At 44.5% G+C, this 16817-nt stretch overlaps 1 protein-coding gene across 4 annotated transcripts; it reads right to left on the bottom strand.

Moving 5' to 3' along the window:
- Positions 1–4360: 4360 nt before the first annotated feature.
- CCNE1 (cyclin E1) lies at positions 4361–16027 on the bottom strand. 4 transcript variants are annotated; one of them, XM_015100542.4, is made up of 12 exons: positions 15823–16027; positions 15306–15354; positions 15111–15198; positions 14814–14882; positions 10922–11073; positions 10667–10802; positions 7737–7883; positions 7102–7197; positions 6543–6677; positions 6322–6433; positions 6071–6228; positions 4361–5761 (listed from the first exon to the last, which is right to left on the bottom strand). In XM_015100542.4, exons 2-12 carry the CDS (start codon positions 15323–15325, stop codon positions 5639–5641), a joined length of 1236 nt encoding a protein of 411 aa, XP_014956028.1. In that variant the 5' UTR covers positions 15326–15354; positions 15823–16027; the 3' UTR covers positions 4361–5638. The 4 variants fall into 4 exon arrangements, with proteins under 4 accessions (XP_014956028.1, XP_042087853.1, XP_060254003.1 ...); XM_042231919.2 differs by having other exon boundaries at positions 6543–6617; XM_060398020.1 differs by having other exon boundaries at positions 4361–6228.
- Between the last annotated feature and the right edge of the window lie 790 nt (positions 16028–16817).

Raw genomic sequence — 16817 nt, 5'->3', positions numbered from 1 at the left:
ACCAAAGAGCAAGTTTTTATGTACATTTTAAACTATTTAGAGATGATACAGTTGAAGGAAACAGCAAATATTTTCATTTATTCATATGTTAGCTGTATGAACAGAAAAAATTCTGGAGCAATGTATACTTTGTTAACACCAAAACAGAATGGCATTTCTGGGGAGTTTTCACTTTTGATGTTGTATGTGTTTGTAGTATTCTAACATTATAACAAATATGCTGCACTATTTGTAATGATAGGAAAACCGATAAAGTTAAATAATAGCAAATTTACTGGGAAGAGAAGATGACATTACCAAAAAGCTGGAGCAGATATGGGAAGGCAGGAACTCTCACACTCCTCACTTGGGAGAATAAATTGGCACAACTTGGGGAAGTAACTGGTCACATCTAGCAAGTTGCAACAGCACATGCCCTTTGACATGGCAATTCCCCGTCTAGGAATGTGCCCTAGGGAGTTAACACACATGGCACACGTGTGCACAAGATGTGGACAGCAGCACTGTCTGTAATGGTGAAAGAAATTGGAAACCTACACATATACATGTAGAAGGTATACATTGTGGCATACTCACTGAAGAGAAAACTCTTATCACAGTTGAAAAGGAGTAAACCCTATCCTACAGGTATCACCATGGATAAATGTTGAAAATAATGTTGAAAAAGATAGCAAGTGGTATTGTGCCGTGTAAGGGGTTTTTTGTTTGTTTGTGTTTTGTTTTGGCTGCACCAGCTCTTCATTGTGGCGTGCGGGGTCTGTCTCTAGTTGTGGCTCATAGACTCTAGAGCATGGACTCAGTAGTTGTGGCCCAAAGGGTTAGTTGCTCCAAGGCAGATGGAATCTTCCCAGACCATGGATGGAACCCACATCCCTTGTGTTGGAAGGCAGATTCTTAACCACTGACCACCAGGAAAGTCCTGATGTGTGAAGTTCTATTACACTTAGGTGAATTTTAAAAACAACCAAAGCAGTGTTTCTGTAAATCGATTGCTTATGAATCCAGATATAAATGATAGAATTCTAAATATACGTGTGGAAATCATCCACCTGGACTTCAGGATGGCGGTTTCCTTTGAGGAGGAAAGAAACACTGTGGGATTAGGGAGGGTATTACCAGGGGGCCAGCTGTGTGAGAACTCAAGGGAGGGCAAAAGGTTTCTGGAAGGAAGGTGGGGTCAGCCATGCTAAGTGTGGCAAAGATGCCCATGAGATGAAGGCTAAAGGGTACCACATGGCCATTAGCTTTGCCACGTGGCCATCTTAGGTGGCCTTGGCAGGGTAGTGTGTGGTGAGTGGGGCAGAAGCCCCAGTGGAAGAGCTTGAAGGAGGAGGGACAGCCAGGTGTATATGATACTGTCCAGGAGGCTGCCCAGGAAGGGCAAGAGTGAGATGGAGTTGAAGCCTGGGGAGGGCCAGGGAGCAGAGAGGAGCCTCTGGAGGCTAAGAGCACCTCAGAGCAAGTGCCACGTGTTCTTGGAGTCCCCACTGCAGGGCTACTCCTGGCTCAGGCCTCAGTCTGACTGCCTACCTTTGTATTACCACCACCAGCAGCAGCAATAATAGCAAGGGCAACCATCTATTACTGTTTCTTTTTAATGTTCTAGATGCTAGGCTAAGACTTTTTATGCATTCTCCAATTTAACATCCCTTATGGAACAAAGACTTATTATCATCCCCATTTCACATCTGAGGAGGAGGCTTGGAGAACTTAAGCATGGTGCCCAAAACCACATTGTGAAATGGCAGAGAAAGGTCCCAGCTCCAGGTAACTGCCTCCAGAGCCCAATGAAGAAGTGACATCAGTGTGGGTTCAGAAAGGGTCCTCTTACTGCAGGAGATGAGGTTTCAGCTGGCTGAGGCTGCAGAGGTGCACAGGCCAAAATCACTGTTGTCTGGGAGTGCTGCAGGGCAGTCCCCACGCAGGGCCAGCTGGAAGCTCCTTTCCTCGATGCTCCATTGCCTTCCTGCACAGTTACTTTCCTGTGGTACAGAAGCATGACTTGGCTTGTTTCCTCAACCTGTGTCCACACATTGCTCTGAGCCCTCACTCCCCTCCTCTCACACGAGCTCTTCCGCCAGCGGTATCAGCCCCGTCTCGAGCTTAATGTGCAGAAGCCCTTTGTGATGTAGCCTCTGTCACCTCATCTGCCTTTGTCTCCTTCCACCCCACTTTTCCAGGGCTGCTTGGAAGGACTCAACAGCCTCCCTCCCGAGCACAAGCGCAGCTTCTACTCCATGCTCACGTTTCATACCGCTGCCCTCCGGGTTCCAGCTGTTCTTCTGTCTCGCAGGCTCTCCTGAGCTCTTGGACTCTTCCCATTGCTTTCCTCTCCAGAGCTAGTACAGCCTAGCACACAGCAGGGGCTCCCATGGGAGGCTGGCTCACCGTGTCATGCCAGGGAAGCCAGCATTAGACACTCAGATGCCACACAAATTTTTGGAATTGGCATTGATCAGGAAAATTATTTGAGGGGGCAGAGACAGTGTTTATTGAATAAAGGACAGCATTGCCCTCTTGTCTGAGGCTCTTGGGAAATAGTACCTGTTAGCTTGTGAAACTGAGCACATTAGAGTCTTCTGAAGTTAAATTTGAAATTGGGATGAGGTAGGAAAAATCTATGCTCACTGAATACAAAATGCAATTGTCTGTCATTGCAGGAACTAAAGTATCTGCCACAAATTATATTTAAGACTCTATTGTCACAGGCAGATTAGCTAATGCTTGATTTTAAGTATAGGCTCCTAATGCTATTACTCCTGGTTAGCTCTGCCTGGCAGGTAACCTTGTGGAACAAATGACTGCATTGCTTGAATAACATATTTGATCAAACAGGACAATTCTTTCAAAAATTGAGTTCTCTGTGGCAATTTGAGACCTGTAATCAGCAAATTAGATGATTACAGCAGGGATAAAAATAGTCTTCTAACAATGTCCAAGGTATAAATGTGATTTGAATTTCAAAATGCTAAACATGTGGTAGGAAAATGCACGGTTGGATAAATATGACTAGACATTATCAGATTTGATTTCTCTTTCCATCCCTGCTCTGAGGTAGAGCCTAATTTTGCCCAGATAAACTTCAATCTCTCTTGTGCCTGAGTTGGGAGAATAGAAGTGCATCTACACACTAAGCTCCAAGTCTTAATGGACCCACAACTCTGCTTACTGGTTCTTGGTCTCAAGAATAAGTCAAGGTGAAGCTCAGCATCTCTTATTCTCCCACTGGTATAAAATGACCTCTGTGAAACAGGCTGTCCAGGTTCCACACATGGGGGATGGCCTGGGAAAACCTTCAACACCCACCACTTGAAGAACTGTGTCTTCTTTCTTGGGCACGGGGGCTATAGGCCTGACAGCAGCTGTGATGAGGGCTGCTGTGTAAATTCTGTGAGCTGGGGTGCGACATGAGGATGTGGTGTGCTCTACCACAATCGAATCAGTCTTATGATTGGTTGACAAATTACCCCTCCCTTCTCTGGGTCCTTCCTGCTGACACATCTTTGCCTCATAGCATTTGTTCACCAGGGTTGACTACAGCTGCCACTTCCACCCCTGCTATCTGTTTGATATCACGCTGCCTCAGTTGGTTTCAGATAAATTGCAGAATAAATCTGATCTGGCAAATGGGTATAGAGCCAACCAATGAGAGGTCAAAGTTTGTACTGGAACTTCCAAGCTCTCTCAAGAAGGGAAATTTGATTTCACTTACTAGTGGCTTAGAGAGTTTCTGGCAGAGTCACAGAAAATATTGGATACTATGGATTTCAGTTACCCATCTGGGATTTATCCTTTATTAGCACAGATTATCAAGAGCTGCCTGTGGCAACACTGCTATTTAAAAGAATACCGATCTCCAGAAATACAGCACTCTGACGGTTTACAAGTGAGGCAGCCTCATCTCAGCATACTCAGTAACTACCGCTCTTTGCAGTACGATGGCTCGCCAGTCCATGAAGTATTCACCTCAAACACACTTTTGAGCCAGTGTTTCCTCACATCTGCCAAGCTCTCAAACTTACAAAACAGAAATGTATTTAGTGCCATATTTTTGCACAGAAAATATTATATGTAAATTAACCCCTTTTAGGAATTTTCAAGTCACAAATGATCACCATTAAAAAGTCACTACTTTAAAGGCAAGAGTATCTCTGAGATGAATAATTAACTAAGAGTATCATTTGCTAAATGCCATTACATGTATATTTATAATGCATTTATTAAGAAACTGCATTAAAATGACAGAACTATAGCATCACAATGTGAAAAAGTAGGACCTCTCTCAAATTTCATATAAATGTGGTAGATTAAACGTGGCTTTCTACTTCAGATAGATTTTTGCGAAACAACAAACACCAAGTTGAAATAAATGATATTTATTTGCTCGTTCATCCTCCCGTAATGAACTCATACATAGACCAAAACACTGTGAGAAAATGAGACATAAGACTTGACAAGGCCACCACCTCGAGAATGTCCCACAAAATGTGATGTGGACTGTGCACATCGGGCCTGAAAGTGGACAATGACCTCTTCTGTTAGCAAGGCACTTGGTGATTCCATCAATGATCAGGGAACAGACTTTACGATCACGGCCTTGAGTTACATGTAATTTTACTTTGCATTTTCTTCTTCAAAGCAGTTTAGGCTACGACATTAACAAGTTCTCCAAATAAAGACTCTTTAGGTTAAGCTTTGGATAAGGACGCAAAGAGTATTAAATAACACTAATCACAGATACTTTATGACCTTTGTCCTGTGCTCGGGAAGAAATCACACTTAAGAATCCTCTTGGATGCAGATGTGACTTCACTGCTATCACCATAACCAGCCAGTGCGCCCACCTGGAGTCACCACTGCACAGGGCATTGTTGGAAGATGCCAATCAGAGCCTCATTCTAGCTCAGGGGCCCCTGGGAGGCCTGTGAGGCTGGCACCTGAAGCTCACTTCAAAAGTTTTCTTTTAATATATTTGTTTGAAAGGCTTGAGTTTTGAGAAGCATGAAGTTAATTAACAAAGAGAACTTGATACAGCCACATTCAAAGTTGACTCCTAACTTAAATTACCAGACATAGCTCATAAAACCAGCTGTCTCAAAGACAGTGTTTTATCTTTATTAAAAAATGGATAAACATAGCAGCACTTGCAAAAAACAATAGTTCATAAAAGGCATTGTACACTGTCAACTGATAGTATGGAAAGGGGAGGCCCCCAGCACAGCTGGTGGTGGGCTGTACATCACAACACTCACAACCACCTGTCCACTTAATACGACTCAGCCCAGAACAGCCATGGGGAGACCAACAGCAACTTGGCACTCCTCAACTTCAAGCCTTTGTTATTTGTGTGAATAGTCAATCAAGTCAAGTATCACCCTCCTTAGCAGCATCTGGAGCACTCATTGGTGTTCTGGAGGTGGCTGGTGTACTTGACCCACTTATTAAAAAAATCTAAGCATTCAATAAAAAACACTTCTCCCTGTCCAATGCCATCCACAGAAACCTTCTGTCGCGGAAGAGACATGCTCTTCCATTTAAATATCTGTAAAAGCTAACGCATGTCTCTGCTGCAGTCGACAGGAGAGAACCTGGAGCAGGCACTTCTGCACAGCTGTCTTTGGTGAGGATGCTGGAGTGGTCATGCTGATCCCTGCCCACTGCTCTGCTTCTTACTGCTCTGTGGCGGGGTGAGGACTCCAGTGGGGAGAGGAGAAATCCTGTTTTCTTCAGATAATATGGCTTTCTTTGCTTGGGCTTTGTCCTGTTGATAAGAATAAAAGCAAGAAATAGAAATGTTACAATGGAAGAATATATCCTCTGGGCTTCACTTACTTTGTGCTTTTTCCTATGTAGGTGAGTGAAGGAAAACAAAATAGAAAAGAACAATCTAAAAGCCTGTAGTCTATATGATATTTAAGAGATAGGATCTGTTGATCCCAATTTTTCTTTTCCAAGGAATTAAAAAGAACTGGAGTCTTTTTAGGATCATCTGGAGCCTGTATGAAGCAAAGTGAAGAGGCTGCCCAGGCAGTTTTAAGACTTTGTCTGGGAAACAAGGAACAGTACTGACCAGCAAATCCAAGCTGTTTATATGGGTCTGGATGTTGTGCGCATCTTCAGCAGGAACTCCCCTGAAGTGCTTAAGTTTTGAACTTCCTGTCTCCCTTATAACTATGGCAAATGGAACCATCCACTTGACACACTTCTCTATATCACACCACTGATACCCTGCAATGAAAATACACGTTACGGTCGATTTGAGACGAACAACTAGTTTGTAAGTTTCATATATCTTGTTAATGGACTGGAAAGCCAACATACCTGAAACCTTTTGCATCAGTTCGGATGAAGAGAAATGATACAAGGCGGAAGCAGCAAGTACACCATAAGAGAATTCTAAGCAGCCGACATCCAGGACACAGAGATCTAAAAGCTATGGGGAAGAACAGAACACTAAGGGACAAGCCAACACACAGCCCTTCTAGAGCTACTCAGTCTAGTGGTGGGTTAGGGTGCCCCACAGAGGTAGTAGAGCCACTTACCTCTGCAATCTGTATGAAGATTTGCTGAGGATACTGAGGCAGGAGCACTTCATAAAAATCATTTAGATATGCAACCTGCATGTATACATTCAACCAGGACACAATGGTCAGGGGACTTAAATGCCACTTAAGGGCCTATGGGAAAACAGAAAACAGACCACGGGTGAAGAAAGAAAAAGACATTTCTATCCCTTTGTCCCCTATAGTGTTAGCTGCTCAGTTGTGTCTGACTGTTAGTGTCCCCACAGACTGTACCCCACCAGAATCCTCTCTGTCCATGGGATTCTTCAGCCAGGAATACTGGAGTAGGTTTTGATTCCCTTGTCCAGGGGAACTTCCTGACCCAGGGATTGAACCCTGGTCTCCTGCACTGCAGGCAGATTCTTTACTGTCTGAGCCACCAGGGAAGCTCCTCTAAAGGAGTTTCAAAATGCAGCCATTTCCCCTGCCACAATGTGTCCAGCTGAAGAACACCTAGCCAGATGCCCTCATGCTGAATGTAGAAAAGATATTATGTACGTATTTTTGAAAAGGACTGAAAAATTAACTTGTAACATACCTTCATGATGATTAATTCCATGGTGAGAATTTCATCTCCTGAACAAGCCCCATCTGTAACATAAGCAAACTGGTGCAACTTTGGAGGATAGATTTCCTAAAAGGAAATAAAAGAAGATACTACTAGCAAAATGCCCATCTCTTATAGTTTTAACTTATATATTGTACCTCTCAAATTATTTTTTAGTATGCTAACATAGAAAGAAAGAGAGGGTACATTGATGGGATAAATATAAGAGCTACTCTAGTGGTTCAAAATGCATTAATTGTGAAAGAAATGAAACATTCATCCTCATCAATCAACCTTTTACTTACTGAAGAGTTTTGAAAATTTCACCTTTTCAATACCTTTAGTAATGTGTTTGAAAGTTGGGCCCATCTACCCTTCTAATCACACCAAAATTTTTATCCTCTTAGGGAGAAGTTCAATTTTTTTGATTAAAGGAATTAAATTAACATAAGCATTTTAAATATTCATACTTGGTTAATTTCTAGCCTTTTTTTATGTGTGGCTAAACTTTAGAAGGCTTCAAATTAGAAAAATACAAATATAGACAAATAGTTGATCCCTTCCCCTAATTCCAGTGGATCTCAAGAAAAGCATGTACTACATAAAAAAATTTGAAAATTATTTACCTCAAGTTTGGCAGCAATAAATAAAGATGAAATCCCAATAAGCTGTAAAAGTGTTTTTACAACATTTTGTTGTGTTGCCATATACCGATCAAAGAAATCCTGTGCCAAGTAAAATGTCTCTCTGTGAAGTTTATAGACTTCACATACCTGAAAAAATAGTAAGTTTTAGAATAGTTACTTGAGGAAAAAAAGAAAGACAAAAAAACTCACCATGATTTTGGTGAAGGATAAAACCAAAGAGACAGAAGCTGGGAAAAACTGGAACTCAGGATAAGGATGAAGTGTTCTGTGATCTAATATAAGAGCAAAAGCTCACAGCTGCAGAAAGAAGGTACATTCACAGTACAGTAAAAGCAGTGTTTCAAGGAAAAACAAAATTTTCTCAAAGAAATTTATGTCCTCCTTTGTAAGTTCCATTAAGATGTGAGGAAAGAACTACAATATTTCTTCACAATGAACATCATCAGTATGAAAGTTTGAAAGCTGGAACATAGGTTTATTTAAAGACCACAACACTAAAACACTGTTAATCTAATCACAAGAGGCAAAAGCTTTATTAAAACGCATTAAATGAAAGACTCAGAGACCTAGGTTCTATCCTAGGCTCCCCTTTAGAAAAACCGATTATAAAATTGAGACGTTATAAATTAGTCCTGCTTTGTTAACCTCACAGGACTGCTGTGAGATATGGAAAAATAGTATACATGATGGAGTTGAAAAGGACCAAAGAAATATTAGACCTCAATTCATTACTATCATCAAATGTTTGATTATGCATTTAAAACTGCTATTCCTAAACAGTATATCCCAAATAAGTACACTTCACAGGGTTATAATAAGTAGGAAAGGCACCAGCGGAAACAACAAACAGAACATTACTAGAGACCTCCATCAATCACCAAAGGGTTTCTAAGTCCATGTGGAACCATGTTTAGAGTCAGTCTTTATTAAGTAACCCAACTACAATTGGATTAGAAGTGTTCTGTTCTCTATGGAACAAACTTTCAAACCTATTTTACCCAGCTCACCATCAGGCACACTGTGTAAGCACTTCTTTTTTTTGCTACATACTTCTTGGCTGGGCTAGGGGCTGGGAAATTTAACATCACTGCAGGTAAGACTGCCTGTGAACTGTGGACTCACGTTTTGACCCACTTTAGACATAAAAAGTTATCATTCTTCTCTATCCTTTCAATAGTATTACATGACTTAAGGCCTATAGTTTTAAGCAAGCCTGCCAAAGAATTTGTACATTTGTACATTTTCTATGTTGACATTTTCAGGGACCAATAAAGAAAAGGAGATTAAGGATGATAAAAAGATGTTTTCATGTAACTCTTACATGGCCTACTATGTAAGCTATCACTTACAGCTATGTAAGCTGTCACTAAGTCTGACTCCTTTGCGACACCAAAAAGGAGATCTGTAGGCCGCCAGGCTCTTCTATACAGGGGATTTCCCATGCAAGTATACTGGAGTAGGTTGCCATTTTCTTCTCCAGGGGATCTTCCCTACCAAGAGGCTTCCCAGGTGGCTCAGTGGTAAAGAATCTGCCTGCCAGTGCAGGAGACTTGGGTTCAATCCCTGGATCAGGAAGATCCCCTAGACGAAGAAATGGCAACCCATTCCAGTATTCTTGCCTGGAATCCCATGGACAGTGGAACTTGGCAGACTATAATCAAGGGGGTCACAAAGAGTTGGACATGACTTAGCACACACGCACACACATGTTTAAGCTGTACTTCATATATACTATTTATAATCCACACAAACTATGTAAGGAAAATACTAATAGAAAACATTACAATGAGAAAATCAAGTTAAGTGACTTGCCTGACTGAGGCACAAAGATGTTAGGTGGCAGCAGATTTGACTCTAGGATAAGCACAACTAGGGAACAAATACCCCTGTCAATACAAACTTTCTGAAGGGTACACGGCAGTTTGTTTTCAGGGAATACATAGCCACTCAGCTTCCATATATACTTTCATAAAATGGATCTGCCTAAGATACCCTTCCACTCACGGAAGAAAGCTCATTTTGCACCCACCCAAGGTATGTTTGTTAGTCACTCAGTTGTGTCTGACTCTGCAACCCCAGGGACTGTAGCCCGCTAGGCTCCTCTGTCCATGGGATTGTCTAGGCGAGAACACTGGAGTGGATTCCCATTACCTTTTCCAGGGGATCTTCCTGACCCAAGGATCAAACCTGGATCTCCTGCAATGCAGAAGGATTCTCTACCATCTGAGCCACAAGGGAAGTGGTATCCAAGAAATGTCCCTTAATCAAGCCACTATTGAGACACCCACACTTCCTCCTAGAAAGAGGTGCACTGCCTATACATCATAACTTCTTGTATCTAACAATTATTTACTATAACTTATATCTTGTTATTTGATAAATTTTTGTATGATAATGTGAAGTACGATAGTGTGATCAATAGAAGACTTGAACAATATATTTTGTTAGGATCAACTTCTGTGGGGAAAGAGAAATGGGTCCCAAGGAGTTAAAATGAAACAATGTAAAATTTCTGACTGTTAAAGATAAATTTGTTCATATATTTTTAAAACATTTGGTAGTAAGCTATCAAATAGCTGTTACACATTCTATTGTGTACACGTAAGCAATTTAATTAACAAAGATCAAATACCAATATTTATAATTAATTGGAAAATACAACCTTTGCAACTATTTAAACTTTGAGAAAAAACTTCAGATGCCAACTTAAAAACATCTAAGGGATAAACAGACTTCAGAAATTCTTTTAAGGAAGTACATAAGCAAAAAAGTTAAACCACTGTAGTGTATATACCACAGTTCAGAGACACACAATGTGTCAATGGAATCAAACACGTGAAGAGATGACAACATCACAAAAAAATCTAGAAACGGTCAATGCTTCTAGTTAACCAGAAGGCCCAACCTACCTCCATTAACCAATCCAGAAGAATTGCTCGCATTTTAGGCTGCAGAAGAGGGTGCCGTTGCATAAGATGCTTGTCCCTCAAGTATGTCTTCTCCTTGTTTAACATGATTTTCCATACTTCCTCTCTATTTGCCCAGCTACAAAAAAACAAAACCAAGCAAAACACAAAAGACAGGCATCAGTATGCATCCAGCTAGCGAAGTGGAAGTGCACACAGGGAGTAAGAGACCCAGGAGGCACTCGGTGGTCAGCTTACTTCAGTACAGGCAGTGGCGACGCTCTGGATGACGATGGCGTGCACCTCTGAGGCTTGTACGCAGCGTGTGGGTACAGAAGTTCATCCTCTTCTTTGTCAGGTGTGGGAATCAGGGAGCAGGGGTTTTCACAGGCTGTATTACTGTCCCAAGGCTGTAAAATAAAGACATGTTAAAAAAAGTTTGATGCAAACCAGCTGTTTTTACATTCATTGATTTGTAAAACAGCCAGTAAAACAAAAAAACAAAATGTCTTTACACACCTAGAGCAATCTCTAGGCCTAAATCAATATTCCAGCCTAAATTAAGATGGAGATAGCATGGAAGACACAGTAATGACTCCAAGCTTTCATTTTCTCAGGAGTCTATGCAGTAAGTACCTAAGAAAACTAGTCAGTAGCATTTTATTCTCCATATCATCATCCTCATATGAGGTGTGTGAGGGCACAGGAAGGGTAAGACAAAATGCAAACAGCTCTTATGTTACCGAAAAAGAAAATCTACTCGCAGTTCAGTAAGACACTAAGCATGGCTCCAAAAGGGTATTGGGAGATTTGGTCACAATTCAAAGACTTGGGATTTTTAACAAGTACAACTAACCTAATAAAATGTCTTAAAAGTGAAAGACAGAGTTTCCAATAAAAGTATTTACATAAGCACTCCACAACCACAAGTATAAAACTGATTCCCATCTATATTTAGTTTCCTCATTTAATAAAAACCCACCAAATGTGACATCTTCCTTTGGTTGCAGGTCAAGCCAAATATATTACATAATGAGGACCTTTCGTTTTCCTTAATTCAAATGGAAAAAAAACAAAGGAGTATCTGCCTACTTAAAACCACATCAAGCAACAGTCACAGGATTTACTAAGAAGTCTATAGAGATAAAGCCTAGATATTCCTGAAGACCTTTGAAACCCACCCCCAAAGTCTTATATAGTAATAAATGCTAAACCATCATTAAAAACCCAAACAATGGTTCTTTTAAAAAGTCCAGATATTTAATTCAATTTTTAATATTTGGAAAATGTCATTTTGCCATTTAAAGCTTTTTCTTTGTAAAGCTACTGTTTATCATCTTACTCGAAACAACTATGATTGTTTTTTAAAATTATAATGAACTTATTGAAGATATGGCACGTTAACAATCCTGCCAGCACGGACGCTCTGTTAAAGGTCTGAGACTCAGCAATTTTTTTTAAAGCAGAGAGATCATCAGTGTTGACTGGAAAAGAGACAACCAAGAGGACTGTAAATGAACATGGAAACTTGGGCTCTCCAAGTGCTGCTTGGAAGACATGGGACGGGGTGGCTATCACGGCACACTGGCCACTTTCAGAGGAAGCCAGAGCACTTTCAAGGTACTGAGAAGAGCAGAGTAGGATAAAGCTCTCCTCCATCCAATGTGCAAAGAATTGGGCATGCAAATTAACCATGACAGATCTTGCCAACAGCTGTTGGAGAAGGGCAACATCCTCTTCCAGTTCTAGTATCATGTGCTGGTATCATTTCCTTGACTCAAAAGGATCATGTTACAACTGCTTTAAGTCGTATTCATTCAAGAATGAATTCTAGTTTTGAAAGCAGAAGCTGGGTGTCACCCTCTACAGCCAGATGGCTGAAATAGTTGAGAGAAGACTTTTGGAGATAAAATGTTAACAGTTCCCAACCTGCAGTACACAGACAAATCAGGTGAACCACAAGCAGACAAATGGTCCCCAAAGTTGGCCTTTGACCAGTGTATGAAGCAGAATAATGAAGTCTATATTCTTTAACTTGAATGTATACCATGTCTCAAAGAAAGTGAGATCAATCTGACTTTAGGAAGGAAAGGGATAATAGCAAGAGACCAGTTTGATTATTTCTAACCACCTCTGACTCTTTGTACCTCTTTTAATGGAGAATGAAACCACCTTATGCAAAATTATGTTCTGAGAAGTAACTAATAGAAATTCTAGGACTCCATTTCAATAAACAAGTTGGGTCTCATGCGAAAAATTGAACAAAATGGATATGTTAAATAGACTTTAGACAAAAGAGCATTATTTTCATTGGGAAAAACCCAAGGTAAGAATCAAAGGTTCCATGTGGTCTTGATGTAGCAGTATCAGTATCACAGAGTTCAGCATGATGGCTACAAGTAGCTCAGGGCTATTGAACAGGGCTGAACTATGATAACTCCACAGAAAAATTCTGTGTAATTAATTGGCAAAAAGGTTGTTACCCCACAGTTCTAGCTTCATGAATCTACAGAGAAATAACATATGACACTGACTGCTTCATAAATGATGGGTAATTTCAAGCTATCTACTTTAGACAATGTGTAGAAACCTGTTGTCATTAATCTCTGAACCATGAAAATGCCTTCTAGTGGGAAGTAATATGGCTATTCACATATCACATCTATCAGCTCTCTGCAGTCCAGGGACAGGGCCAAAGCCCTGTCTTAGGCACTCCAGGCTCCGCTCCAGTTATCTCTGGAACTGAAACTACTCTAAAACCCCAAGAAGTCAACAAGGACAGCTTTGCTTCAGCCTCAGTTAAAAATTCCAATTCAAAACATAGCTAGGAAGACAACCAATCTTGAATTTCACAAAGCTGAGATTCATTTTAGTAGAGACCCACAAAAATTAACTTTCTTGGTTTGAAGTCTTTACAGGGAGAATAAAAGAAAAAAAAAGAAAGAATTTGAAATGCACTGTCTTATTTCTTTTCCTAAAACAAAGTATCTCTTCTTCTAATACAGCAAGTAAACCATCAAGCTGTTGTTCAATATTAAGTAGAATCTCCCCAGAAATGGTAATTACTAGGGTCTTGTGTGCAATAACAGCTTTACCATGTGTCCCACAGCTTTGAAGACCTTCACTCTTCCAGACCCAGCCGCTATGGCCGTTGCTCACTGTCCTACAAAGTGATGTGCTGCCACTGCTAACCTCATCAGAACCACTTTCCTTGGCTCAAATACTATTCCTGCTCAGTTTTTATCTGTTACAGTGTCAGAAAGCCTAATCAGTTAGTTTGGAGATAGACTGCTTCCCCTACTGGGGCCATAACTACAGTCTCCAGCCATTTCTGGAGGCAGAGAGATAATACAAGCTTTTTGGGCTAGGGACTTCTGATATTATGATGGTACCGTGAACATGCAAGAAATATGGCGGGAACTCCACGAAGGAGGGGCAAGAGAAATGGACTGACTAGTCAGTTTTAAAAATGTGTTGAGATGCACGTATCATTACACAGAATGTCTTACTAATACTCTGGTGGAGGTCAGATCAAACTCCAGGCAGCAGTTATCACTGTACGTAATTGCTGAAGAGGCTAGAAGAACCATCAAAAAGGGGGAAAAAGTTTGAAACATGACCTGAAGGGGGTGGGAGCAGGAAAGGGAAGTCCTTAAGCACCATGAGGAAATAAACACAAGTGTGGATGGGGAGAAGTTGCTTATGAACACACACAAACCCCCATCATCACAGTTACCCGAAGAGAGCTGTGTGTCAGGAGCCCTCCCACAGTTCACTAGCCTACAGCCTAGGCTATAGGACAGACTCCGCCCCTGGCTTGCACAGGACTCTGGGTTACTTTCCTCCTCTAACTGAATCTCAGTTTCCTCAAGGGCAAAAGGAGAGGACTGAGTTATGTGAGGTTCATTCTGGTTCTTCCAGACATCAGCGCATATTTGTAATCTCAGGGATGTCAGTCAGGAACACAGTCCTTCCTGGAATCCCAAGACTGGCAGAGGTCAGTGCCCACTGACAGGCACAGTGCTCAGTTATATGAACTGTGGCCATAGTTGGAGAAAAAGCCTTCAGCAGGAGGCAAGCAAGTATGAGACTCAATGTGACCCCAAACAAGGGGAGCCTCAACTTCGACCCAATCAGAAAATGTACCTACCTGACTGCCACACTGGCTTCTCACAGTCTTGTCAATTTTGGCAATTTCTTCATCTGGATCCTGCAAAAACTAACATAAAACAACCCCCATACCCCAAGGAAACACACCAAACAGCCCAAAGACAAAAACACAGACACAGAGAAGAAAAAGAAAGCTAGTAAGGTTATGATCACCATTTCTGCCAAAAGCTCCCCACTCTTGATCCCTTATCAACAAATACATGGGTAGAACCCATTCTGGTACCCAGTTAAGATTGGGGGGGGGGCATCCTCCCCCACCTGTCTCCTTTGTACTCACAACGGCTACATTTGCCTTTCTTTTCCTGGAGCGAACAGAGACATCGGTGCCACTTTCCTCTTTCATGGTATCCGGTTCCTTCGCATCCCTGCAAAACCAGGATGGCACAGAGGTAAGAGTTCTACCCAAATCTCGGCCCACCCCTCCCCCACCACCGCACACCTTCCCCTTTCCCGCAACGGCCAGGCCACTCACCTCTCCTTTTCCCTCGGCATGGCGTTGGGCGCAGGATCAGACCTCAAGCCTGGGGGCACGAAACGGCAGTGGGGTGAGGACGGCAGCAGAGGGGTCCAGGGCCCGCCGGCCCGTCCCGAGCACCCCTCCCCCTCCCGCGCGGGCGGCGGCGGCGGGAGCCTCCCGGGCCGGTCGGGAAAATGGCCGATGGGCCCGGGGTGGCCTGTCACCCGCGGCGCCACCAGCGGCCCGCGACGCCGGGTCGGAACCCAGGGTGGGTGGGGGGGCCTCAACGCCCCCTGAAACTCTCGCCGGCCCATTGCCTCCCTGGGGACCCCCAGCTGCCTCAGTCTTCCCCTCAACACCTCCCCGGAGCCCGCTTCTGAGTCGCCCTACCGGGGCACCCCGCGCTGACGCCTCCGGGGACCCGGCGACCCGGCCTCGCCCCACCCCCACCCGGGCCCGGCCCGACCCGACCCGGGCGCTCCAGGAGTTCTCGCCCGCCGCGCAGTCCGGCAGCCCGAGGCAGGGTCCTCACCCGAAGCCGTCTCCGCGGCAGGCAGGCAGGCAGGCAGGCGGCACGAGCCGAGGCTGGAGGCAGGAGGCAGAGGCGAGCGGGAAGCCAGGAGGCGGGAGACGGCGGCGGGCCGAGCGCGCGGCGGTGGCGGGATCCGCGCCTGCCCCCTACACCGCGCTGGCGGCCGGGCCGGCTGCTCCTGCGCCCGGCTAAGAGCGGGACATTTAAAAATCCCAGCGCGCGGAACCGGCCCCCGGACCGCCCCCGCGCCCTCCCGCCACCCTCCGCTCCGCCCCGGCCGGCTCGGAGCCCCTCAGCGGCAGCCAGAGGGCTCGGCCCCGCCCAGCCACCGCCCTCAGGACCGCCCTGCGCGGCGCAGGCCCGCCCAGGCGCTCCGGCCCGCCCGGGGCGGGGCCAGCGCGGGGCGGGGCTAAGTGACAGGGCCTGCGCGCCGGAGGGGAGGGGCCCTGGGGCCGTGGCGGGGCCTGCACCGCCCAAGCTGCGGAGCCCGCGCGGGGCGGGACGCGGGGGCCGGCCGGCGCGCGCGGTGGGGCGGGGCTGCGCAGGCCGGGACGCGGGGGAGGTCTGGCGGGAGTGCGGCGGAGGGGCGGGTCGCGGGGCTCTGGGGGCGGAGCCGAGCGGCGCTGGAGCGGCAAAAAGCCGCGTGGCCGGCGCTGGTGGAATGTAAACACGGCGGGCGGCGAGGCTTCGGTCCCCGACTGAGGGGTCGGGCCACTAGACCTGACGTCCGTAGGCCTGCAGCGCGCGCGCACTGTCTCTCCTTGCACGTCTCCTCCGCCCCCGAGACGCAGGTTTCCGGGCCCTGAGTCAGGGTGGGATGTGCCCAAGGTCACAGCGCATGGTCACAGAGCCTAGAACCAGGGCTTCAGGCCGCCAGATCGGGGCCGCCTGTGGAACAGCTGTTACTCCTGGACGTGCGTCCATCCATCTGTCCATGCTCATTCAGCTAATACTCTAGCACCTTTACCTTCCATGTGTGCCTTTCGCCATAGATT

This window comes from Ovis aries, chromosome 14 (assembly GCF_016772045.2).
Source record: "Ovis aries strain OAR_USU_Benz2616 breed Rambouillet chromosome 14, ARS-UI_Ramb_v3.0, whole genome shotgun sequence".
NCBI lineage: Eukaryota > Metazoa > Chordata > Mammalia > Artiodactyla > Bovidae > Ovis > Ovis aries.
Note: the sequence above shows the minus strand (reverse complement) of the source record. Positions and strands in the feature narration are given on the sequence as shown.